Source organism: Oryza sativa, chromosome 7 (assembly GCF_034140825.1).
Source record: "Oryza sativa Japonica Group chromosome 7, ASM3414082v1".
Taxonomy (NCBI): Eukaryota; Viridiplantae; Streptophyta; class Magnoliopsida; order Poales; family Poaceae; genus Oryza; species Oryza sativa.
Window position 1 is genome coordinate 29,003,602 of NC_089041.1, and position 26,581 is coordinate 29,030,182.

At 42.7% G+C, this 26,581-nt stretch overlaps 3 protein-coding genes across 4 annotated transcripts; all 3 read right to left on the reverse strand.

The window, feature by feature from the left end:
• Nucleotides 1-239: 239 nt before the first annotated feature.
• Nucleotides 240-6,379, reverse strand: LOC4344291 (uncharacterized). The gene is made up of 11 exons (XM_015791289.3): nt 6,263-6,379; nt 5,879-6,175; nt 4,613-4,798; nt 4,279-4,371; nt 3,971-4,153; nt 3,698-3,800; nt 3,437-3,610; nt 2,184-3,217; nt 1,896-2,078; nt 835-1,529; nt 240-723 (listed from the first exon to the last, which is right to left on the reverse strand). Exons 2-11 carry the CDS (start codon nt 6,137-6,139, stop codon nt 630-632), a joined length of 3,006 nt encoding a protein of 1,001 aa, XP_015646775.1. The 5' UTR covers nt 6,140-6,175; nt 6,263-6,379; the 3' UTR covers nt 240-629.
• Nucleotides 6,380-9,866: 3,487 nt separating this feature from the next.
• On the reverse strand, nt 9,867-14,261 carry LOC4344292 (transcription factor RF2b-like). The gene is made up of 4 exons (XM_015791290.3): nt 13,597-14,261; nt 11,941-12,073; nt 11,169-11,253; nt 9,867-10,639 (listed from the first exon to the last, which is right to left on the reverse strand). Exons 1-4 carry the CDS (start codon nt 14,130-14,132, stop codon nt 10,251-10,253), a joined length of 1,143 nt encoding a protein of 380 aa, XP_015646776.1. The 5' UTR covers nt 14,133-14,261; the 3' UTR covers nt 9,867-10,250.
• Nucleotides 14,262-16,654: 2,393 nt separating this feature from the next.
• On the reverse strand, nt 16,655-23,228 carry LOC4344293 (B3 domain-containing protein Os07g0679700-like). Of its 2 annotated transcripts, XM_015791292.3 has the most exons (13): nt 22,808-23,228; nt 21,897-21,978; nt 21,704-21,805; nt 20,919-21,637; nt 20,647-20,743; nt 19,887-20,061; nt 19,338-19,414; nt 19,146-19,226; nt 18,816-19,031; nt 18,639-18,688; nt 18,285-18,398; nt 18,110-18,177; nt 16,718-17,784 (listed from the first exon to the last, which is right to left on the reverse strand). In XM_015791292.3, the coding sequence occupies exons 1-13, from the start codon at nt 22,963-22,965 to the stop codon at nt 16,988-16,990; spliced, it is 2,736 nt and encodes a 911-aa protein (XP_015646778.1). In that variant the 5' UTR covers nt 22,966-23,228; the 3' UTR covers nt 16,718-16,987. The 2 variants fall into 2 exon arrangements, with proteins under 2 accessions (NP_001409218.1, XP_015646778.1); NM_001422289.1 differs by having other exon boundaries at nt 16,655-17,784; nt 18,816-19,226.
• Nucleotides 23,229-26,581: the final 3,353 nt, after the last annotated feature.

Here is a 26,581-nt window from a genome sequence, read left to right on the forward strand (position 1 = left end):
CTTCCACCACATTCTGCCTCTTGTCTAGGGATCAGCCTCATGCGGATGGAGTAGAAGTGAGGCACTTATAATCGCTGTGCCATATTGACTTGTATACAACTATCGGTTCACTAGTCAGTACACTGTACAAAGTAAAAGGTATCAGAGAAAATTATACTCCCTCCTCTTTTCTTTTTTCTTTTTATTTTTTTTTACTTTGGTAAGTTCAAACATCAAACATTTGGTGAAGGAGGTAGTACTTCAACAAATACCATGCAAAGGGTAAATATATCACGATGAAGCACAAAGAAACAATAGGTGCACCTAAACACTGTACTCCATCATTTTTCTTCTCTTAATCTTAAAAAGTTAAAACGACGGATCTACAAAGGTGGTAGTTCTTTTTTTGTGAGCATTTTCGTATTATTTTATTTTTTAAACATTTTTTTCGGGTTATAAAAGCTAAAAAGATGAGCTAGTTCTTTTACAATTAAGGCTCCTACCAGGAGTTAACACTTAAAGACCTAATGATTGTATCACTAAGGATTATTGGAGTTTCAGACAGCTGAAAGCATGCTATTACGATTGGAATAGCATCCAAGCTTTGTACGATATCAGACTTCTCCTGAAGCAAGCTAGTAAAGCATCCTTCATCTTCCAACTCTATGATTAAATCCATTGCGAGCACCAGCCTTGAGAGGAGGGAAGTCAGCTTCATCTCTCAGTTGGTAGAGCCCTTCTGGCCTACAGATTTATTCACGACATGATGCAATTTAATTAGAAAAAAAATGCAACAGCACGACTGTATCATGAAATGCAAAAAGAACACGAGATCGCAATGTAAGAATCACGTACTTGCTTCCTGTTTCAGCAGGCGAAGAGCTCACAGTCACAGGCGTTGAAACAGCGGCTACTGCAGGCCACTTTCTAGCAGGCAGAGGTGGGAATTCTTCGCAAAACTTTTCGCAGAGAAAACTAGTACCTAAGATAGGTTCGAAAGATCCAAACTCAAGACCTTCGACTAGTGATGTTTTGATTGGAGAAGAAGCCTCAGTTGCAGGTGAGGATGGCTGAGATGTATTGGATTCTTGGAGACCATTGCCAACACAATGAGGAAGCTCCACACTAGATGATGATGATGCCGTCATTTCCCTGTTTTGCACTTCTGATGGATGGAGTGTCCGTAGTTCCCTTGATTCATTGTTTGGTCTGACAAGGTCTTCATCATTACCAGGTTTTTGGCTGTCAACCATGTTCATGTTTGTGCAAATATTCCATTCCTGGCTTGCTGGTGCTCTCTCCTGAGCAAAACTTCCTTCAGCTGTAACTGTACTTTTGCTTGAGTGATCCTGTTTCTTTGATGGTGTATGACTTGTATTTTCAAATGTAATACCGCCATTGCTTGAACTTGAACATCCCATTTCAGGCGAACTGCGCCGGCGAATGTAGCCAATTGGGTTAGTTTTAATCTTGAACGGCCGATCTGGTAACATTTCTCTCTGGCTTCTTCCATTATAATAGAATATGCGTTCCTTGTAAGTATGATAATTCTGTAACAAGTGAATAGCTAAATTACATGGATTTATTAAGAATGCACCAATACATGATTTATAATTTATACTACTATGGAGGTTCCGTGTGTAGCCTAAACAAAAGCTCATTTCCAGCTTTCCATGCCAATATTGAAGCATAAGGAACAATAAAATAATTAGTTGATCTACACAACACAAAAACTTTTCAAAGTTTAAAAACATGGAGCATGCACAAGAAATAATACCTCCATTCCATAATATAAGCATTTCTGCACGTTTTCCAAAATGTATCTAGACATCCTTCCATCCAGAACTCCAGATAAAATGCATAGAAACGCTTATATTTGGAACAGAGGGAGTAGATTATGTCCCAAGAGTCCTCACCATTCTGGGAATGTATGTGCCAGTTCCACCCTTCCCACGGTTTGTTTTTTGACTTGATGTCGCACGATTATTTGTTGTGGTATAAGACCAACAATATTTATAGTCAACTGAATTAACTGCAGGAAATGAAAGCTGTGCGAATGCATTGGATAATACATCTGTTCCAGAAAGCAATGATACATTCTGTGCATATGGACAAACAAGAATCGAGTCAATTTATTGAAAGCGAAACTAATTCGAAACAGTGGACAACAAAAAGTTAATGAACAAAGCTGCAAAGGTTCTTACATTGAGAGTATGCATGCCAGCTCCATGCGTCCCAACAATATCCACTGTGTTATGGAGCGGAGAAACTGGAGATTTCTCAGAATCAGCGACAGGAGATGGAGGCAACGCCAATCTGTTATTTGTTCCAGAGGGCAATGCCACATTCTGCTGACAAACCGCATTCACTTGGACCTCAGTGCGTGATACTGATTTCTGAGAAATTTCTCTTGTGCTATGCGAACAGTAAACTCGAGATAGGTTCCCTCTCTGGGTATAAGCAGATGAAACTAACAATGGCCTTAGAGCCCTTCCATCAGTATTTGAGAAGCTGCTCTGGGTTGGAATATTGAAGGAGTCATTGTTTACTGCGCCAGAAAAACTTGCTTCCTGAATCAACCAATCAAACATGGACTCCAGGTGGTACTGAACTTTTCGAAGGCATTCTAAGTGCAAATCCAGATCTCCTGATAGATCCAACAAATTTGATGGTGAAAAATGAGAAAGTGGCAGTTTTTCTTCATGGAGATCGCTCCTATTTGTCTCAGCTGGGCAAGAATTGGAAATATCCAAAGTATTTATACGAGTAGAGGGAGTCAATATTTGTGACTGGTTGTTCGCATAAATATGTTGCTCCATAGATGATCTACCGAGGGGTAAATATTCCTCTCTTGCACAGTCGTAGTGTCGTTTCATGTTGTTGCCCTTCTCTTGGGAAAATGGTGAGTGGCTACTGAAACTGTCTCCTGAGACCTTGTTGTAAAAACAACTATCTGAAGTCCTCTGCAGATCAGGACTTCTATTTTCATCTTCACTCATATCAGATTCTTTTACGTCTGATGAATCTTCCCAAAGTGCATATTCACTTTCAGGATCAAGTGACGGTTCGAATGAACCATTATTGCCAACGTCTGATCTTTTTCCTCTTCCATGGCTCTTCAAGGTGTTCACAAAAAATCCAAAGATTTCAGTAGGAATAAGGTCAGTAGGTAACATGAGAATTTGACTCAGGTTTTGTGCACCAAATGAGAAAGCACCTCGTATGCGGTAAAAGCTTCCTGCAGAAAATAAACATAGATGTACAAAACCTATGAGAACCATCCTTCAAAGAGATCTCATGTATGTATGTAGTTAGCAACATATGCCTATTTCACAAGCACAGTACCTGTTCTACATGAGTAAGCACACATACAGGAACGTGGTGGTGGAATATAGAAAGGAAAACAACGCACAGAATAAAGAAAGATAAAATGATGTAGCCTCCAGGTTATTCTGACCTTTGCTGACGCTTCTGCCAAGATTATTACTGGACTTTATTGGGTCAATTATGTTTAGATACTTCGGGCGAAAATTCATGTTAGATCCATCAGAATCCTTTTTAAGTACAATAAGTCTATCACACGAGCCATTAGGGCCAAACAGTAATTCATCATGTATCCCTGAAGGTTCAACTGTCACAGGGATTATAATAATTAGACCAGTAAGTACATGCTTGGCGATCACTTGACAAAGCAAAAGAATACCTGAGTATGACTCACCAGTTAGGTTGGGCAAGGATGACAAAGGAACAGGACCATTTAAACTTATGCAATACTTATCCCAGTCAAACTTGCTAAAATATTCCAAAAACTTATACAAGACCTGTTTGAACAAAGAAGGTACCATGCAAAAATTTTAGTCCCTATGTAAATTCCCTTACTAAACTGCTGAAAAGCCATTGGGTGTTTCATCCAAAAAAAAAAAGTTTAGTCCACCCATCTCAGAAAGAGGCTGATAAAAATTGTGAAAAATGTTATGCTACCAAGAAGTACCTCTAAGGGACTATGCAGCGATTTGTGAAATATATTGAATATGTAAAGAACAAGAACTTCCAAGGCATAAGTAGATATTAGTCCACGATGAGCTCCCAGTATGTGGCTTTCATGGTAACACCAAGCCTTGATTAGCATAATGCTCCTCTTGAACAGATGGTCGTTCCCAACTTCATGGTCAACCTGAAGAAGGAATATATACTCAACTTTGTTATCAATTTTGCACGCTATATTTGTTGAAATTACTGGGCAGTATTCAAGATGAATACTTCCAAATGGAGCAGATAGTTCAGATTTCCATGTATTACCAGCTCAAGAAGACAGAGTGTGGTCACCCCACCAATTTGGTTGAACGAGATGTCAACAACAATATTGTCAATAACACATTTGATGAGCTTTACCTGGATGCAAAAGCAACAGCAGTATTTTAAAACGGTGTATAAAAATATATCAGTAGCGTATGTAGAGGTAAGAACTACATAGTTAAATCTCTGCCTTCTTAAGAGATCATGCATGATACTAATGTAAAGACATGGAAAAATGTAAAAAACATTGTTACTGCTCCATATGACCATATCATACTATACCCAAACTATCTCTGGAATAAATAACTCAACAGAAGTATGTCATACAAAAATGCACCTCAGCATCGATGAATTGCAAACCCGTGATTGCAACATCAGCACCATCTTCCTGCTCCTCTAACTCAAGTATACCACGAACCTCACTAATGAAAGTGCTGTCCGGAGCTGTGTTCCCAAGTATAGTTATGTCAATATCCCCATCAGGGAGGTAGGTCTTCAAAGGAACAGATCCAAATGCAAAGACCTGAAATCATCAAACAGAAACACCATCTTAGAGAATGCTGAATGCAACATAGTGTAAAGTGCAAGATCACTATGACTGCACCGGCTCAAGAATCAAAATCCTGCTGTATCTACAAGTACAACATGCAGAGAGGATTTCACTACGGCGGCATAAACAAGTATCCATTGCTTGCTTAGCCCAAGCATGTGATGACTGATGAGTCACCAAGAAATGTAACGAGCTCACAGTTGACCAAACCACGCCGCACCCGATTGCATGCATGCAAGCACATTTACGAGCAAGCTAGATAGCCAACCTTTTCCCCTTCAATAGAGCTAGAAATGATACATTTGCTGTCATTAAAATAAATAAATAAAAAGCTACAAACCACAGTGAAAAGGAAGGGTTTAACCGTTCATGTTTGCTGAAAAGAAGCCTGTATTTACGCTAAGGTGAAAGGTAAAAAGTTATTAGATCATCTAAGCTAGTAAAAAAAGCCACCACCAAAAAGGCCAAAGCATAATAGCTTCTCTTATTTTATAAAACAAAAACTGACATGACGACATGATGTCACTCGCTCAGCACAGCAATTTGGAGCCACTCGAGTAATAGAATAGGACTGGTTAGTCAAACAAATGTCATTAGAAAAAGACCTCTCGATGCATGAGCTGATGGGTACGAGAATAAGAACCGATTAACTACCAGTTAGTCCTAATCGCAATCACCGAAACGGAGCAAAGACGAAAGCGACATATGAGCTCATCAGCAAAACTGGACGCGAAGCGATTAATTAAGCGCACACGCGCTCATCAACTCATCTAACACCAAACCCCAAAGACGCCGCCCGCGATTGGGATCGAGAAGAAGAAAAAACGATCCCATCCGAAACGGAAGCGCCCATCAACTCATCATCCCACAAGCGAGTGCTTATTCTACTTTTTTTTTTGTTTGCGGCACGGCACTTGTTTGCGAAAAGGAAAAGGAAAAAAAAAAGTGAATCAGCGGCGGATCATGCGGCGCGGCGGCGGCGGTCGGAGTAGCTCCGCCGCCGCCGACACCGGCCGGAGAAAACGCTCGCGATGAGATTGGGGGGGAACGAACCTCGCAGCCGAGCGCGGTGCCGAAGAGCAGCTTGAGGTAGCCGATGATGCCCTGCCGCGTCCGCTCCGCCTCCTCCGTGGGTTGCACCCGTAACACCACCTCGTCCGCGGCCGCCTCCGCCGCCCGGATCGCCTCCCGCCGGATAAACGCCGGCCGCGGCGCCCTCGTCGCCATCACCGCCGCCAGCGTCATCCTCCCCGAGCCGGCCGACGCCGACCACCACCCGCCACCGTAGTCCCGCCGGCCGCGGTACGCCGCCATCGATCGCTAGCTTACTACTACTACTACTGGTTCAAGCTGCCATGTTTGGGGAATCATCAGATCATCAAACAAGAGCGAAATCAAAGGGGGTTTTGCAAGAGCGAGAGATCAAAATCTTATTACCTATTTGCTTCTTACGATTTCATTTTCGATCGATCCCTTCCGTTTCTCGGTGGAGTTTTGAGTTTTCTCTTGTGGTTTTGTGTCTCAAAACTCAAAAGAGATCTGGATTTGGGGCCCAATGCTCTCTCCTATTGTCTCGCCTTTATATAGATCAGTAGGGGCTACAGTGTACTTTGATATCTGCCTTTTCTTTTTCTTTTTTTTTGTCTATGAGTTATATATATATATATATATATATATATATATATATATATATATATATATATATATATATATATATATATATATATATATATATATATATATATATATATATATATATATATATATATATATATATATATTCTTTATGGCTACTGCCTTTATTGAAGTGGATATGGATGCCAAAACTGGGGGTCATTCGAGGATGTATGGTTGGTATGGATAGATAGGCATTCAGTTTCAAATATAAGAAAATGAATCCTTTAATTCCTGAAGAGTTTTGGTGTGATCACATAAAAAATATTTCAAAACTGTTGTTTGCGGTGTAGATATGTTTCTTGGAATTATTTATTCCAAAACTCCTTTTAATAATATTTGAGAAAACAAACACCTTATCATGTTATTTTTAAAACACTAGCTTTGACTACTCTGACAAAGTTGGTATTGCCGAATAATACCGTTAAATCACATGTGATAGCGGCAAAAAAAAAGGGACAATTAGAGTCAAAGCATGTCTAGCCACATCATCCCTACTTACACTACCAAAATGGATTACTATTCCATGTGCGACAACGCTAAAAAGTATGTGTAAGGTTACAATATGCATGCAACATCAGCTCAAATTGCGCGCCAACAACATGGCACCACCATGTGTATGCAATGGCTCCAATAAGTTTGGATGAGTTTGTCGCATGCTCAATCTGCCACATCAGCCCTACTAGTATGCCAACAACATGGAAACACTATGTATGTGGTTGTATCCAAAAAGTTTAAGTAAGGTTATGACATACCCTGCTACATCAGCTCTACTGGTGTACTACGTCAAAAGGTTTGGATAAGATTACGCATGCGCGCCACATTAGCCCTATTGGCGCGTCGGTGCGCAATCAATACAATTTAGGCTTCCTCCTCCTTCCCTTCTCTATCTTCTCTTTCCTTCACCATTCCGCCCAAAGCCGTGCCTTACTAGGGTTAAGAATCACCTAACAAAGCATGGTGTTTGTTAATTAATTCGTACTAGCATTACTAGGGGTTTCCGCCTTGCGAGAGTGACGATGACAAATGGCAAACTATCATTGAAACAAGTTAGTTTTTACGAGTTGAAACTCGATGTATGTTGCACATGCTAGTAATAATGATGTTAAAGATATTAAAATTTTAACACTATAAATGTTGGTTATATCTCGGATTATGTCATTCTAAACTAAAAGAAGAGTCCATGTCAATTATAACGAGCTAATTATTAATTTTGAAATTTAGAGTTGGATTAATGAAATAGCGTATACTAAATTGAGAGTCCAAGATTAGTATAGATTTATATTTAATTCTAAATATATTAATTATTTAATTTTTAAAGCAACTAAAGCTAACTGAGTCCAAAGTATTTCTAATTATATGTTTTTTATTTAACATGGATTATTCATATGATTTCATGCCATGATAATATGGACCATGCTACTAATGATAGGTGTTGCTACCTATGTGATTATGATGGAAAAAGAGTGAAGTCATGAAACAATTTTCTAAATCATATTGGTGTAACAAAGGTTGTGAAAGTAGAGTGGGTGAAAGCAATGCCAAAGAAAGGGTATACTCCTAGTTGTTATCTAGATTCAATGTTAGCAATAGTGGAGACCATAGGCCCCTAGGTCAATCTCAGAGTCTCACACATTGTCGAGAAGCTATAGTTGTTAAGCATGACACTGGGAAAAAAACTCAGTCCTAGGGGAGGACCTCCTAGGAGGTATTTGCAGTAGAGGAAACTTCTCGCTGCAGAATCGAGAAAAAAACTCGAAGGCGCCTGCAGGTGTGTAACACTGAAAGCAACATGGTGGTAAGGGGTCTTTCTTTTAATCTAGCCCCGAAAATATCTATCCCACAAGAAGTAGTCAAACTCTTAACATTGGAATGCTAGTAAGGCATTGTGATCACTAGGCTAAACATTGTATAGGACTGCTAATAACTCTACTAGGGTTCTAAAAGTGGAATGTAAACATTTGCACAAGAATTATATATTGTGTGGATTTTTTTAATAAGGCACAATAAAATAGGTACTCTGTCCGATCACAAAAGCATGTTGTTTTGGGTATGGCTACAGTTCTCAAAATACAACATTGACAAAAAATATATATATGGAAGAACAAAAAACTTGTGGAAGACAAATATATGAGAAATGTTAAAATGCTGAAAAATATGTGATCTTGCAAGCCAAAATGAGTTCAACACATTTGTGCCAACTTAAGTGTAATTTCAGTAAGTTTTTTTTTCGGGGAAAAGAAGCCTTTTTCAGACTATTTATCTTTAATAGAAGCTTGAAGAAAAGTATAAGACGTATAGGTCAAGACATTTATGTTGCACACCAAACGTTTGGAAATCTCAACTCTAAATTTAGAAGTCAGAAATCCATTCAGTATATTCCACTAGATAATGTGACCAAATCTGGTGAGTGTTAACTCCACAAAGATTTTGCGAGTACCTTATCTTCTCCCCTAATTGATTGTGTGTAAAGTGTATATTTTTTTAGACTATGAAAGAGGCAGCAGTACTGATATTTATATATTTTTTATTTGCGGATCCAAACATAAAACTGCACTCACTACAAGAAAATCTACTTTAGTTTTTTTTTTTTGAATGGACAAAAAAAATCTACTCCATCGGTTAAAAAAAACATAGGAATGTATAGGTGACATATCCTAGTACAAGAATCTAAACAAGAGTCTGTTCAAATTCGTTGTAGTAAGATATATTTCATTGTACTAAGATATGTTATATCCAGTGCTAGATTTGTTTTTTATGGGACGGACACGAGTATCGTCCCATGAAAAAACAAATCCTAGCTCCGATCTAATTACTTGGTTACTAGAAGTCTCATGACATCTTAGTAAAAATTTACATATATCGTTACCGCGTCAGCGATCAACCTGGTCAAAAAGAGGTTCGAACATACTATGGTTCATTCAAAAAGATCATACACCACTGCCAAGTTTAAAGATCGGTCATATATTTCTCTTTGCAAAATATGAAACTGGACAGCAAAAGACTAATACAGGGTAGAAAAGACTATAGGATAATCTGAACTTCGAAGATACTAAAAGATAAGTAATGATGTGGTTTCTTATTGTAGCTTCTCTATAGCAAATAACTATACTACAATAAAGAACCAGAGAGAGAGAGAGAGAGAGAGTACTTTGCATGCATAGCTCGCATTGCCAGTACGTTCTAATCACATTCAGCTATAATGTATTTAAGTTTAAACCATGTTGGTTTTTAAAAAGTGTATAAGCCACTTTTAAGCCATAATGTACTTCCAATTTAGACCATGTTTGGTTTTCAGAAAGTGTATAAGCCACTTTTAAAGATAAAAATAGTTGAAACAACACGCCATTTTCTCAACAGCTGATACTGTTCCACACTTTCATAGTACGGGCCCATTAAGAATTAGCATAGTAACACAAAAATGTACATATTTTCAAAGACAACAAGTCTACAACATAACTAAAAGAATACATAAAAGTCACTGGAAACCCACTCAGTGCCCCTCACCCCCTAAATCAAACAACACACAACACACAAGAAATAAACCCGATGTTTCCAAACGAGCATATCTAAGTCTCTACATGATCAGCCACACGATGATCAACAAACAAACAATGTAACTAAAATTGAAAGAATTGAATTGAAAAAAAAAAACTAGTGGGAGAGAGGGAAGCAGTTCAGGAAGGCATGTCAGACTATGAACAAAGAAAACTAAACGGACGGAGCAATTTGTTGACATGTAGGTCTATAATTAGAATGTGCTGTTGCTTTCACCTGCAGATATTGAACTACCCTCAGACTTCACCACTACCTCTGCCTCATTTTTCACAGCCACTGGTCCTTTGCCAATGTCCAGCCCTTGGAGCCGCCCAAGCGAGTCTTGCTGCATCATATCAGAGAGGGAATTTGGGTGGGATAGCATCTGGTGGCTAGGGACACTTGGATGAGGTTGTTGGAATTGATGTGGCAGCTGCTGAACGCCTGCATGGTGCTGAACTGCGTGTTGGTCAGATAGCTGGAAGAAGGAAGGGCTGTACGGGACCTGCTGCATTCCTGTATTATACGCATCATTTGACTTTGCCATCTCACCCGTAGCAATCTTAAGCCTCTCCACTTCCTGCTTCAGTGCATCGTTGAGAGCTGCGAAACAATATGGTATTTCTATTAGCAGGAAAAACAACACGTATCCTAATCTATGCTGTGTTTCAGATGTTCACAAGTTGTTCAAAATGTCAATACTAATAGCTTGAGAAATCTCAATATTCCTTACATGACAGAGCTTTATCCTCTAAAATGATGAATCAGTTTTCAGTATAAGTTTATGTTCAGCAATAGAGCATGGCACTTACCAGCAGTGCAAAATTTTAGCTAGTTCCATTGTGAAGTAATGCAGAAAGATTTCTATTGAAGCTAAACGGTAACTAAGTGTTGGAGCTCTCACAAATGATTAGATTTACCAAAGTAAACAATGGAAAGGATTGAGATCGCATGATAAAACTTGCATTAAAAAACGACGATAACACAATGTCTTACATACAAGAAATAGCAAATGTTGATAAGATATCTTCTAAAAGTATGCAGCCAGCCTACAGCAACGAGCTACCTTTCAACACAAGTTTATTGGAAATAACGAAAATCAAGAGTTGAGATGTACGGGCAGAGTGCTCACCATCACGCAGCTGAGCCTGTTGCTCCATGGCTTGCAATCTAATCTTGAGCTCAGCATTTTCTGCAGAAAGTCCGGTTGTGTCTCTCTGCCCAGAAAAACAAAACGTCTTAAAAGGATATTCACAGCTTTTAATACAAAAATATGGGCATGATCACAAACTTTGAATACTGGTCAACAGTGAACAGAGTAAAAAAAAAATACAGTGTTACTAGAACCTAATAGTCCTGGTCAATAGAGAGCATACATTTTCATTGTTAGGTACCACCATTCAGCTCAACAAATTATTGGCCAACCATATAGAATATATTTGGATGAGAATTCGACCTTTCCACAACATGTGCTATAGCCAATATGAGCATAAAGCTAGTCACATAATCCTATCATGTGTTATACTCCCTCCGTTTCACAATGTAAGTCATTCTAGCATTTCCCACATTCATATTGATGGTAATGAATCTAGATGGATATATGTCTAGATCCATTAACATCAATATGAATGTGGGAAATGCTAGAATGACTTACATTGTGAAACGGAGGAAGTAGTTATCATGGCATATGCATCAGTTCAAATAAATTGTTCTACTAATGGATGATCCACTTAATTGTAAAGAAGTTGCAGTTTGGTTAGCACATGTACTAGTAAGTGGCACAACTGCCTGTTCAATACAGTTCAAAAGGCACATTTACTATGCACATTATTGTTTTTGCACTGATGAACTAAACATAGTAGTAGTACTGCAACCCATGAGACAAACAAATGGATAAAAGGTACCTGAAATAGTGTCAGTTGTGCTGACAGTGTGGTAGCCTCAGTTTGAAGAGTTTGAACTTTCCGCTCTAACTCTGTTATATATCGAGCCTTCCTTTCCTTTGATCGGGCTGCAGACTGTCTGTTTGCTAGAATTCTGCACCAAAGCAAGCTCAGAAATTTTACATTTACTCATGAGCTGCAGAAAGCTGATACAATGCACTTGCTAAAAATGATTTAGTTAACATTATAAAGTTCAAATGGTTAATTAAATCGAGGAGAGCTGTCTTTGAATATAATGATTATTACTACATAAGTTGTAGAGCTATGCACAAAAGTTTGCTCTTATAGTACCAGTTGCATATATGACCGTACACCATGAACCTGTGCGTTAACAGTCTTGATTGTAGTACAGCATTTTGATTAAAAGACCACTACATGGTGATTCTCTAATGGAAAAAAATATCTCTGTTATTTTCAAATAGAAAAACATATTTAAGAAAGTGGACCATGCTAAGTTCACTGCATATATGGCCCTTAGGTATGAAATAAAGAAGGCCTTGAGAAAAGGGGGAAAGAGTATCAGAAGAGTGCATGCTTAAGAAACACAAAAGCAAAGTGCTTCCCACTACTGCCCCGTTCGCCTTGCGCTCACAGCTTATTTAAAGACTAAACAAAGTGATGCAGTTTTTTGTTCTAAGACAAACCACAAAATAGAACAGTGTTGACATTGCAACCATGTTATCATTGAATAAGTAAAATTATTATATGCAGTTTCATCACATACAGAAGCATATTTTGTTATAAAATACTGTTGAAGAGAGAAGAGAATGTGGGGCCAAATGAGGAAAGGTTTTACTAAGTGACATGAATTAAACCCTATATAATGAATATACGCAGTTAAATACTGTATAACTTCCCCGCAAAAAAAAATATTGTATAACTTGGTTGCAGCACAATAGTTTGATAAAAGAAACAGTTTTGGGTAGAGAATTTATAGCTAATAAGTGTTGCATAGTAAATATAAAATTATTGCACATAACGAACATATGTCGTTCGCTCCAAGGCCTTCTTATTTTGGAACAAAACAACATGGATTGGCTTTTTGGTCCAAGAAAGCAACTTGCCAAACAAGAAATTGGCATTTCAACCACCTCTATGAGTGCTTACGTTCCAAAAAGAAGCCCGCGTAAGCGAGGAAGGCGAGACCTTCAGGACATCCAATTCAGTTGGTCAGGTTGCTGCAGTCCTATCGTACAAGCTGCCTTTCACTATCCATAGAGATTCCAGACCACTAGCACCATATATTGGGCCTCAATAGACTATGAAATGATTTGTTTCTGTTAACATTTATTTTTCTACCACCTTTCTTTGCTTGCAAAATCTAATGCTATATCTAGACAATAAAGTCTCACTAATTCAAGAGTAAACACAATAAATGTATATATATATATATATATATATATATATATATATATATATATATATATATATATATATATATATATATATATATATATATATATATATATATATATATATATATATATATATATATATATATATATATATATATATATATATTTCGTTGGTTGGTCATCAAAAGCAAGAGGTACCAATAATCCTACCAACCAGCAAATCAAGTCTAAGATAGCATGAGAATCCGAAGGGTGTCGTCACCTTTTGGCGCGCTTGGGGTCGATGGCGGCGAGCTCGGCCAGCTGCTCGGAGGACATGGCCTTCTTAGCCTCCATAACCTCGGAGAACACGCCTCCTGCTCCGTCTTGCTGCTTCCCAAGGCCAGGGCCGGGGCCACCCGCACCGGCCCCGAAGGCGAAGCCGTCGAAGGAGGCGCTGTGGCGGTGCTTGGTGGGGCGGGGAGGGGAGGAGGTCTCGGCGGCGCGGTCGCGGTCGGCGCCGGCGATCTTCTCCATGTCCATGAAGGTGGAGAAGAGGTCGTCCTCGGAGCCGATCTCGTCGAAGCCCCCGCCGTCCGCGCCGCCCCCGAGGCCCAGGTCGTCCGGGAAGCGGAAGGCCACCTCAGATCTGGCGCGCCGGTGGTGCGGCGGAGGCGGCGGCGGCGGCGGCGTGGGCCCGGCGCCGCCGCCGCCGCCGCCGCAGCTAGGGATGGGCGGGAGCGGGCAGGGGAGGTTGAGGTTGGGGTTGGGGCTCCGCCCCGGGGAGGGCTGATCGCCGGGCTTGGGCGGCATCGCCATTGCTTCCTTCTACCTGTGAGAAGAGAACCACACACACCACACACCAGTGGTTGAAGAGAAGAGGAGGAGAGTGAGGGGGTGGCGTGGCGTGTGTGCGAGTGTGGGGCTTGCTTGCTCGCCTCGGTCGCCTTGGTTTTGAGACGCCACGCCAGTGCGGGATCTGGTATTCCTTCCTTGGTTGCTTGCTTCCGGCTATGGTGGTGAAGCATGTGATGTGGAATGTGACTGCCATGCAACATGCATTGGGCTGGCTGGTTGGCTTCTCGGTGCAGGCTTGTTTTTGTGACGGAATAAGTTCATCTGAGGTCCCTTAACTTGCCAACGAATCTGATTTTCGTCCCTCAACCGAAAAACCAGACACAACGGGTCCCTCAACTACCAAAACCGGTGCAGATGAGATCCCTCGGCGGTTTTGAGAGCGGTTTTAGCTGACGTGACGCCTACGTGGCTATTTTGACTCGGTCTTCATCTGACGTGGCATTGACGTGGCGCCTACGTGGCTATTTTGACTCGGTCTTCATCTGACATGGCATTGACGTGGCGCTTACGTGGCAATTTGATCCGGAAAAACAATTAAAACTATGGGACCCACATGTCAGTTTCTCATACAAATTAATAAAAAATTGTGGGGCCAACGTGGGCCCCACATGTCATCATCACCCATCCTCTTCTTCCTCCTCTCTGCGCCATCTCCTGCCGTCTTCATCTCTCTCCCCCATCTCTCTCTATCACCGGCGGAGATAAGGCGCGGCCTCTTCCATGGGCGGCGGCGGGCGAGCTCCCGTTTCCCCACCTGCTTCCCCGCCGCCGCCGAATACGACGACGCCGATGGCGACGGGTTTGAGGATGCCACCGGTGCAGCGATTGGGTGTCAGCTGCGCGGGAGCAGGGCGGCGGCGGCGCGCTGGGCCCCAGGGCGCAAGCGGCCGTGACTGGCGGCGGAGGCACGCGGGAGCAGGGCGTCGGCGGCGCGCGGGGCCACAGGGCGCAAGCGGCGGCGGCGTCGAGGAGGGCGTCGGCGCGCGGGGCCATAGGGTGGAAGCGGCGCCGTGGAGGAGGGCATCGTCGGCGTTGGGCCTTCTCCGTGGCGGCGAGGATCTCCTCCGTCTTCGCCGCGCGCCTCGTCTTGAGCCCAGGGGCAAATGGCTCGGTATGGCGAGGTGTGGCCCTCTGCCCCTACCCCCTACCCCCTTCTCGTACTCCTCCGGACAGAGCATGGCGGCAGGCAGAAGTAGCAAGTCGGCAGGTTGGAGCAGCCAAGGGGCGCCGGTCGCCGGTCGCCGGGGTCCTGGGAGCAGCTGCGGGGTGCGGTCTGTAGCACAGTAGCAGCCGCCAAGCGGCAACCGTCAAGGCGGCAAGGGCAGGTGGAGGCGCAGAGGGGCGCCGCCGCCGGGATCCAGTCCCGGGTGCAGAGCTGCGGCATCCGTGCCACAACGTACAAGGAGGAGCGCGGCGCGGTCACCGCATTCCAGAGCAGGATGATGCCGCCGCCGTGGCCGACGAGGGAGAAGGCGGAGTTCGGGGATGTCGACGACGTGTGCGGCGTATCCGCCGGCCAGCCGCTCGTGGATGACATGTGGGGCCCACGTGGGTCCCACCATTTTTTATTATTTTGTGTGGAACTGACATGTGGGTCCCATAGGGTTTTATTATTTTCCGGATCGAATTGTCACGTAAGCGCCATGTCAGATGAAGACCGAGTCAAAATAGCCACGTAAGTGCCATATCAGCCAAAACCACCGAGGGACCTCATCTGCACTAGTTTCGATTGATGAGGAATCCATTGTGTCTGGTTTTTTTGGTTGAGGGACAAAAATCGGATTCATTGACAAGTTAAGGGACCTAAGATGAACTTATTCCTTTTGTGACCGATTTTGGGCTGATGTTGTGTGGGCTTTTTGGTAGCCTCTAAGCCGTTTCATGACTTCATTCACCTCATCTCCAAGATCATCTTCGGCCCGGCATTCACCTTTCTCAACTTATCATTTCTCGTTTTTAGTAAACTAGTTTCCCAAGTTTTCCCAAATTGCTAAACGGTGGTATGTTTTTTAAAAAAATTATAGAAAAGTTATTTTGAAATGTCATATTTATGTATTTTTAAGTTTATTTAAGCTAATGCTTAATTAATCGTGCACGAATAGACCGTTCCGTTTTACATATAGGAGACAGAGTTCTCAACCTTCACCTCTGAACATAGCTTTTTTCAAAACCTTTAGATTTTCCAAACCATCTAAATTCTTGTCTATATTTTAGGAATATGTAGTTATGCAATTCTAGAAAAATAAACGATAAGTTAGAAGTTGGGACTTGGGAAGCCTAGTTTATCTAAATTCTTATCAGTCGTTTGTCAGAGTGAGCAGCTGATTCTACGAATATGTAGTTATACATTTTTTTAAAAAAAATGAACGGTAAGTCAGAAAGCGGAAACCAGCTTTTCTAAATTTACATCAGACGTTTCTCAGAGTTAAGCAGAAGCTCCAATAAACAGGACCTAAGTTTCGAGAACTGTAGAGCCATTTGGGTTTTAGAGCGGCAAATCAGGTGAGTTATTACTGGATGTCTTGGCTTTGGATACATACAACAACTAGCTGCCCACCGAGGTATGAGCAAATAAGGTGAGCCTCGTGGTTAAAAATTACAAGGTACAGTCAGTATCATACAGCCTTCTACACGTGTGTTTACACAAGAAAGCAAGTGAAGGACTACAAGAACACAATGAAACCCTATGAGATTCTCAACATCAAAACTCACCAGCTGCTGTTCCTGTAAAAAAAGGGGGAAGCCGATAAGATGCACACACAACAAATTCAATACCCATCCTGCCATCCACACACTCAACACGGTCAGCCTCAAGCTCAAGCTAAAGCAGCAGCAGAGTCACCGGCAGCCTTGTCCGGCTGGTTATCTCCAGCCTCGTCGACGGCCATGCTCTCCGGCTGCTCTGCCGTCGCCACACGCCCGCCGTCGTTGTTGGACGTCCGCTCTTCGCTCTCCACCAGAGCCGGCTGCGGAACCGTGGCTGCACCTGTACATGTGCTGGAGCTCCCTTGCTCCCCAGCCAAGCTCGTCAGGCCGTTCTGCTTCATGTAGTTCTCCAGTGGCCGGTTGGCCACCTCCAGGAGGCTGACCATGCTCACCCGAGGCTGCCCGCCATGCCGCTCCTCGTCTCGGACGGCAGTAGGGTGGAAGTTCAGGTCTATGTGGCCCTTGTTGATGTCAACCTTGTCGAACATGGTCACATCTCCGTCTCGGGTAGTGTCAACCGTCTGTGGGGATCTTGACAGGCTGCTTCCCTCAGGCTCATCTCTGTTCATCCAAGCGATCTTCTTGCTCGCCTCGGCCTCCTCTCGCTCCGACTGCCGTTGCTTCTTCCTCATCATCAGTGTCTTGAAGCGACGCCTAACGGTCATGCAGACATTGCAGGTGCAAGCTGGGTTGTGCTTCGGGCCCTTCCCGCTAGGTGGCTGGATACACACTATGCAGGTGCAGCCAGGGCGATGCCGGGGGTGCTTTGTGGTTGTCGCAACAGAAGGGGAACCTTGGTTCCCGACATCACCATAGACTGCGGCAGTGGCAAAGGCATCAAGGCTGACCGCATCCATTTCGGGGATGTTCTGCTTAAAACCAAAGCTGTTCCTTCGCCTCCTCATATCTGTGGTAATATTCAAGTTATTGATTTTTCTTTTTTTTTTTTACAAGTTTGTCACCAGAAATGATGCAGTATGTGCTACCCAGTCCCTATATACTTGTTATCAATTTCAATTGTGATAAGAGATGCCTATTATACCAGACTATCCATGTTTTATTTGCCCACTATCATGCTATATGCTATATGCAGGTTCTTTTTTCCTAGAATGATGTAACATGTCCTGAAATGCACGAAATTCCTTTTAAATAAAGTCAGAGCCTCCAAATGTCCATTATGGCATGCCCAGAGCATCTTGCTATCAAGGCGTGCATATGAAAAGCATGGATACCTTCGTATTGCTGAAGAACAATGTGCAATTCTTTGGGGGTTAATTCTTCAGGTGCAGAGCAGGAACAGCTGCAAATATGTTGGAAATAATTTTAGTTAGCTAATCATGATGTACAATGAACAGTTCTATCAAATGACGAAAGTGTGGCTAGAATGTTTTTCCACAAACAGCATACCTTTTTGAGTCGATTGTGTTGTCAGCACATGTCCACTTGGATGCAACAATAACATTAAGTGGTAACCGGCGCCATTTTGAGCAATCATCACATTGAATCCATTGATCTTGTTCCCTAAAAAATACACAGTAAGGTATTGGCAAAAATTAGTCACTGGCACAGAGAATATTTGTATGGTGTCTATGCAGAGGGCAAACCCTTTAAAATGATATCAATACCATACAGCTCCAAGGCAATATCTATTGAAATCTAAACAATCGCTTAATATTTTTGTTGTTTTATTTCCACCACTTATGGTTTTCCTCATGATGAAAACTAGAGTACTAAACGGTATCTTCTGAATAAGGTTCTTACCCAGTAGAACGGATGGTAAAAATTGATCTCTTTGCAAACACAGGGGGTTCCTGCATATGTATAATATAGTTAGATTAAATTCAATCATTCCAAGGCCTCTCCTGAGGGCTGAGAAAAAAGAAGTCAGAATTTCATGTTTCCCACAAACGTGAATAATGAAATGGCCAGCAAACTTACATCATACTCTTCAATTTCGTAGTCCTCAATCATCACGACAGTAGGTTTTGCAGTTGGAGCAGGACGCAACAGCTCCTGAACCTCATCCCAGTAAAGCTTTAGTTCCCAGGCTTCTTCAGCATCCATTGAAAGCCTCCTGCTTTTGGAACCAATATTGCGGCCTCTCTTTAAAAACTGCAAAGACCCCTCATCTGGCCTGCTGCCGAATTTATCTGTCTTAAGCCAACTAACATCCCCGTCAGCTGAGTTCACATGATGATCGTATATAGAGCTTGTATGGAGATCTGCAGCCCCCTTTATTGACTGAAGAAATCCTGAATAACCACTTACTATTGCTAAATTCTCATTTGTACTAGAAAATAATGTATCCCCAAGAATGGAACCGTTGGCAATAGCTGAAATCTGTGAGTCCTGTACAGAAGTAACATAAAAACATTGATAAAGGAAGGGAAAAAGGAAAGTGAAACAAGCATTTGCAGGAAAATAAATTAGTAGGAAGAATGTTAGGAAAATCTAACTTACTGGCAAACTGACAGTGTTTGTGGCCTTCCGGAAGCCCATAACAAGTTTCCCTCCAGGTTCTATCCGACTAAAAGTCACTGAAAAGAAAACAAGAATCACCATTAAGTATGAAAACCTTCCCAGTGAGATCACATTTAATATGGAACAATTCTACTTAGCATGTTTAAATATATTACCACACAAAATTCCTATAACAAGTAAGATATGACCATGAAATATTAATCAGGCATTGAATTTTGACCTAGACGTGACAATTAAATGACTATGGGAGGACCCCTATTTGTCCCTGTCAATTCCATGTGTAGGTCAATTTGTTCTTTCAAATTCTGTACACTCAATTTAGACATTTGTGAATACTTAAGGAGATTCCCCTATCAACTGGCAACTTTACTGCCATGAGTGCTTTCCCAAATAGTTTTGAAGTACTTTTGAACTATGTTAGATCCTTTGAAGGTATGCAATAGGAAAATCATTGCTTATATGTAATCAGGCATCAGTAATAAAATTGTAAAAAAAGAACAGGTGATATCATGTCCAAGGAGATTTAACCTGTATCACCAGCCTGTAATTGTAATGATTGTATGCATGGTGTAACCCCCTCCAAGACATACATTCTGCTGTTGTTATTTGGCCAGAATCTGAACTGAAAATGCCATTCTTTGCCTTTTGCGTCTTGAATTGTCAAAGGACGACCTTCTGGCTGAGAAATTGGAGGGAAATATGCCTACAAAATGTATCTCGGCAACTCAGGATGACAGCAAACATGAAAAGAAATATGTTAAAATAGTTATGCTGAGAAACAATTGTCCCCACTCCCAGTAGTTAGCAACCATTTTGCAAAGAATGTAAAGTAGCAGTGCTCTATTGCAAAATACTGTAACCATGAAAATATTTAAATAAATTATTTATATAAGATTATTGAGCATGTTGGGAACCAAAGAATGTCAAGTAGCATAACAATACTAACAAGTGTAACAATGGCCTAGGTCTCTGTTGATCAGGTATTCTATGTCAGTGTTTACGTGAAGTAGTAAAATTAGGTTCCACATCGGCTGTATTTCTTTCTAGTCCTAACTCTTGTGCATATACTACTATATAATATAGTCACATAGATCTTGTCAAAGCATAATAAAGGTTATTGTTTTTTGTAACATGTGGATGGGAGGGTGTTCCTGATCCTCATTTGTATCAAAGGATCTTTAAATAATAGGGAATATGATACAAAAACGATAAATCAGTAATGAGGTAACAACACTAAAATTTTATTAACAGGAGGCAGAACCACAAAAGGTTGTGAACAAAAAAATACCTCCGCACAGGCTTTTGGTAGAACAAGGCGCCCTATGCGGCCTGCATCACTGGCGCTTAGAACCTTCTCAAACAGGGGGACAATGGTGGAATTTGAACTTGAAGAGAAATATAGTTAAGGAAAACCAAAATAGCATCCAGATCAGAAATAGGTATGCACAATATGAAATAATTCGCCCTGATTGATCAGTTACAGAGATTGTATTATACGCAAAGTATGTTAGCTACTTATGCATAATATCACCAAGAAGTTGATAAATATAATAAGGATACTCTCCAGAAATTTGCTGTAGCTCTTGGTCTGTTATTCTAGGCCAATATCGAGGAAGTAATTGATTGCGGCCCCTACCTTCTGCAGGTGGCCTTGCAACACGAAGATGCGGAAGCATATCTTTCGTTGGATCAAAAACAGCACCTTCACCAACCCTTGGCGGTCTGGTCAGAAAATGACGAGCCCTTTGTGCATGCTGAAATGGAGATAATGCAGTGGTAAGCTCTCTTCCTTCAGGAAATCCTGTTGTTGGTGATAGCATAGGTCTTTCCACAGTTGAAGTAGCCTCCAACTTGTTTCCATTACTAGCAATTCCCAAGCTCATGTTGAGGCATGCCTCAGAAAGTGATTCACTTGTCGTGCTTTCTGTAGTTGGGTCTTTATTTTCATCTCTTCGAGACTCCAATGCACTTTGAGATCTAGTTAGGAAAGGTATCCTTCCCATGTCCCCGATACTAAGGGTAGGTAGTTCCCATTTAATCTGCCTCGCACCATTCTCTAGTTCTTTTTGCCTCAAAATATTACTGCTTTGCCCAGCTTCTACGTTTTTCACCATGAATGGAAGGTTGTTCTTAGCGATAATAGTAAGATCATCGTTTCTGGCATCGACCATAAGGGAGGATGTCTCCAGTGGTCTACCAGACAATAAATCATCGCTTTTGCCAAAAAGTCTCTGGTTATTTTGGGATGAAAAAAGCTTGGGGACGACTGGACTTGGAACCTACAAAAAAAAGGAACAATCAGATAATTTGGAAAAGAAATACAAATATGCAACAAACAAACTTACAGATTGAACTGCTGAATTTTTAATGCAAGTGACACATTGAACTCCACCGCTATCAAGTAGATCAAAGGAGTTCTTCGAAGCAATACATCCACAATGGAGACGCTGGAATAGTGAAGTTCTTTAGAGTTACTGTTGCAGAACAATCTAGCACCAAAAATGTGCATACATTTCACAGCATAGGTCACCATCTCACCTTCCCACAAAATGAGCAGTCCCTCCAGCCAGATTCTTTTTGGTGAAATATATCACAAAACACAAGCTGCTCATATGCCAACCTACATAAAGCATAAATGGCATAATCAAAATAGATAGATCAAGGAAATTGGACTTCAAATTGGTATAGGGGATTAAAGTAACCTCCTTTTCAGAAGAAAACACTCTTTAACCTTATGTTGTTCAACTAAGCATATGTTTTTCTCCATCACCAAAAATCAATTGTAAGAAAAATCAGGTTGCATAACTACACCAATTTCACAATACATCTATTTTTTACCAAGCAGCAATTTTGACAACTCATAGAGCTTTGGCAAACAAATTCCCCCCTTTTTACACCAAAGCGCAGGAAACGTCATCCGGGACAGCAATCCAGTTACAAGTCACCACAAATATAATTTTAATTGTGAGAAGCTCATGTGCAGCAAGTAACTGAACGATCATCGAAATCCCAGTTGAGCATGATGTCCACTCAATTAACTGCTAGCTAATCGCACAACGAGCCATCAAGTCAACCTTCCAAAGTTTCACCGGATTTTCCACTTTCCAAAAATTCTACACGCGCAACACTGTTGCTTCTACCCCGGCACAGTTTCCTCATAAATCAACTAATTTGGGCGCCAATACGAGATCACCACAAATGGTAATGGTAAAAATCACATCAAACAAGTAATAAACACAAGTTGTAGCCGTTGGAAAAACAAATAAATTTAGGGAGAAAAAGAGGGGAAATCATCGAGACGATATACAGGAAACAACCAAAAAAAAAAGAGCACAGCAGCTAATTCATGCAGCCAGCCATTTCAGCCGCGGCGCGTGGACCACCATGGGCGCGCACAGCAAGCTAGCGCGGAGGAGGAGGAACCGAGAGAGGAAGAGGCGGAGGCGTACCCGCACTTGTCGCAGAGCACGGCGAAGCCACCGGATCGCAGCGGCCAGCCCTTCCTCCACTCCCCTCCCGCCGGGGACGGGGCCGGGGCCCCGCACGCGGCGTTCATGCACCTCTTCGCCGCCACCAACGCCGCCGCCGCCGCAGCCATCCCCGCCATGGCCACTCCGATCAATAGAAGAAGAAAAAGAAAAGCTCACCGCATCACCCCACCCACACAGCTCGAGCCTAGTAGAGAGCAGTAAAGATCGAGGCAAGAGGATGATGCGGTGGGTAGGGGAAGCGTAGTTTTCCGGTGGATGTGGAGATGGCACCAAACCAAAACGATCGATCGCTGGCGACTCGGGTGCGGATGCGGGGAAGAAAAGGAAAACCAACCAGATGGGGGGAGCAAGAAGAGGAGACTGAAGAATTACTCCTGCTGCTGATGCTGCAGCAGCCAAGGCGCAGTAAATACTTCAGTAAGGTATTCGGTTCACCCTGTGCTGTACTACTGTAGTAGTACAAACTACGGAGGAGGGGACGATGTGACTGAAATTTTCATGATTTTCCACATAAATATTACACTCCATAGCAGCAAGTTTAATAGTATAGCTAACTAAAAGTTCTAAATCATCTTAATTTAATAGATAATTTATCACTAAATATATACTACTATACTATTAATATTTAGTCACATTGTTATACACACATTACGTTTTGAAGTTTATGTAGCACCGCTGTTCGTCTCTCTCCTTTTATCTACTCGATATGTATATATAACTGCTCTATTATACCTGCTATAAGGTAAAGATTGGGAGCAAAGTGAGGAAGCTTTTCTCTCTCTTTTTTGTTTCATAAAAAAAAGGAGATATTTAAGGATTGCACAGTTGCACGCACGCACGACATGCTCTGCTGGTTTAATTAATTTTTCTCTCTTGGGCCGGGTCCTATGCTGCGGTGGCAGGGGTGTGGTGTTGTGTTCGCGTTGCGCGTCTCCACGACTTTGCACGCAGGTCAGGTGTCTGCAGTGCAGGTGCAGTACTTGGCTGTCGATCTGCCCTCTCTGGTCTCTGGATGGGGGTGAACTCAGTCTGTGTCCGCAAATGCCAATCCACCATCCCAGTTGTTACAGCGACACCTGCGTTACTGTATAAACAACGGGATCCTCTCTGTCTCTGCGTCCTGGTTCAAGTCACCGCTATACAGTTTCAATGCAGAAAATTTGCGAGAGGATACACATGCTGAACAGAGTTGAATTTTTCACTGGAATTTGTAGTACTGCTAGTATATTCTCTGGGATGAAAACAGAGGAAATGATTCGCTGCCGCTGCGTCGTCTGCATGCATGTCGAACGGGGGCAGCAGCAGCAAAAAAATCGATCGATCGCTGCACGAGCACGAGCCGAATTGAATGCACAAGGAATGCCACTACCACGACCCGACCAATCCCCAATACTAGTACTAGAACTACTACTAGGAGAGGCACTGTTGCAGTCCAGCCTTGAATACCGTCGCCAACCCAGGCGGCCACCGCGCGCGCTGCATGTCCGGCGGCCAAATCTCCCATGAAACGTCGCCGTCGGTTCAGGTGGGAGCCCGCGCCGAGCCACACGTTACTCTGCTCTGCTCCACCCGGCGCGGCACACGCACGCACAACCACGCGCGCGGCGCACCTCACCTCGTAGCACGCACGCACGCACGCGAGCCCAAGCGCACGGTGTGTCGCGGTCGAGGCGGGGTGGTGGCGGAGGCGCCCGCGACGTGGACGCCGCAACCGCCCTCGTTTCTTTCCTCCTCCACTCCCACGTCGCGGCTTTCGCTGACGTGCGCGCGACCACGACCGGGAGAGAGCTCCCGTGCCGGCCCCGCGAGTCACCATGCCATACGTGCCGCTGCCGTCATCAGCCCGATCGATGACATGTGGGTCCCGCGGGGGCGTGGGTGCGGGGTGGGGTCCACGGGTCAATGTCCCGGGACCGGTAAAGCCCAGGTAGAGTCCTACTCGAATCCCCCGTGAGCGTGAGAGAGGGAGAGAGAGAAACGACGCGAGCGCGAGGTTACGTGCACCCGGCAACGGTGGCCGTCACGACTATGACAGCTCGGGTTGTTGGGGCCCACGTGGAAGCGAGTGGACGGTGTTGGTGGGACGAGTGGAAACGAAGGGGGAGAAGGAATGATGAGGTAGTTGAATGAATGGAATGAGGGGAATAATATACTCCTACTCCGTATTCCGCTCAATGGGAGTGAGGAGGCAGGTTGATTGATTGGTCGCCTCGCCTCGCCCGTTGGGTTTGTGCTTGGTTCGAGCGGTTTAGTATTTTTGGTTGGGGTAAAAATGGTGGGCTGGTAGCCGTCGGCCGCACAGACGGTCACGGCAACGGCACATGGAGATTAGAATGTGACGTAATATAAGTACCATAAATTTGGACAAACTTCTGTTCAAATTCATTATACTATATTACATCTCATTCCAATCCTAAATTGGGTTTTACCGTTTTACAGGACGGAGAGAGTACTTAATTGTCTCCTACTCCCTCTGTCGAAACATGAATTCGGCAATAATAAAACGGGGTAGCGCACGAGACCTAAAAGTGGATGGATGCAGAGACAAAGGATTTAGACAGGTTCAGACCCTCTCAATGAGAGGTAATACCCTACTCCTGTTTGGGGATTTGAATCCGCCGGGTGTAGTATAGATCTGACGATCAAGTTGTCTCCTGCCCCCTAGAGGGCCTCCTGCCCACCTTATATAGGATGGGGGGCAGGATTACAAGATAGAAACCTTAACCAACACGGTATCGGTTTCCTAAATCTACTTTACAATCTTATCAAACCAGGACTTTAGGCCGTTCCATAATATACAGGGAAACGTAATACCCAAGTCATAATCTGTTACATATTTCATATATATAAGTTATCCCCTATAACTAGTCGGATAACCATGCCGTGTGGGTATGGGGTACCCATAATCTCCACAGTAGCCCCTGAGACCTTCACAGTCGAAAAGATAATCTTCTCTCGAACTAGATTACTCCAAAACCGAGTACTTCAATCATCTTTGCCATGGTCTCCCGAGTATTTTTACCAAATCTGAAGACTGTGGAGGGCTGAAAAATAAAGTCAGGTGCATCGACTAGATGCACCGAGTGGTTTCGATAATTATAGTCAACCAAGCGACTTAATATTAATATGTAGCATATGCGGTGTGAATCCCTGAATAATATGATCCAAGTGATATACCGACTGCTTTGTAAAATATGATGAGTGTAACCTAAAGTTGGCTACATCATTGAAAATTCACATAGCAAAATAGCTATAAAGAAGCTTGTATGTTGTGAATAAAGAAATTTCCAAAGTATTGGGCATACGCCATGCGCACACTGCTTTAACAGATGTGCTTAAGTCCCTAGAAGACACATGGTTCCACCACACCTGGAAATATATGGCATATGTGGTATAAAATCCGAGTAAATAAACTCATAAAGGATTTACCAACCGCCTGAAAAATGACCACAATATATAATCAGCCTAAGCCATAATATTGGTCAATAAAAATGCACACTTACGTGGCAAAAAGCAATGATATTGTATCCAATCAATTGCTTAAAAACCCAAACAGCACCATGACTATATAAAAAAGCCAGCGGGGCAGCTATATAAAGCTTTACTGTTTGACACCTTTTAAGATGCATTGTACCAACTCCTAAAAAGTTGAGTAACTGCGGTATAAAAGGATTTTAAGGTATTGGGCACTTGATCACGCGCACTTTGGCCTAAGCAAAAAGTGCCTAAGTC

What these genes read in the sequence shown, in the direction of transcription:
- LOC4344293 (NM_001422289.1), bottom strand. Translation starts at nt 22,965, where the DNA reads ATGGCGGGGATGGCTGCGGCGGCGGCGGCGTTGGTGGCGGCGAAGAGG. An exon ending in TACCAAAAGCCTGTGCGGAG is followed by an intron (nt 20,062 to 20,646) that starts GTATTTTTTTGT and finishes TACATTTTGTAG; the next exon opens with GCATATTTCCCTCCAATTTC. An exon ending in ACGAAATTGAAGAGTATGAT is followed by an intron (nt 18,689 to 18,815) that starts GTAAGTTTGCTG and finishes ATACATATGCAG; the next exon opens with GAACCCCCTGTGTTTGCAAA.
- LOC4344291 (XM_015791289.3), bottom strand. Translation starts at nt 6,139, where the DNA reads ATGGCGGCGTACCGCGGCCGGCGGGACTACGGTGGCGGGTGGTGGTCG. An exon ending in CACTCTGTCTTCTTGAGCTG is followed by an intron (nt 4,154 to 4,278) that starts GTAATACATGGA and finishes TTCCTTCTTCAG; the next exon opens with GTTGACCATGAAGTTGGGAA. An exon ending in CTGGCATGCATACTCTCAAT is followed by an intron (nt 2,079 to 2,183) that starts GTAAGAACCTTT and finishes CCATATGCACAG; the next exon opens with AATGTATCATTGCTTTCTGG.
- LOC4344292 (XM_015791290.3), bottom strand. Translation starts at nt 14,132, where the DNA reads ATGGCGATGCCGCCCAAGCCCGGCGATCAGCCCTCCCCGGGGCGGAGC. An exon ending in GACCCCAAGCGCGCCAAAAG is followed by an intron (nt 12,074 to 13,596) that starts GTGACGACACCC and finishes GCTTTGGTGCAG; the next exon opens with AATTCTAGCAAACAGACAGT. An exon ending in CACAACTGACACTATTTCAG is followed by an intron (nt 11,254 to 11,940) that starts GTACCTTTTATC and finishes TTTTCTGGGCAG; the next exon opens with AGAGACACAACCGGACTTTC.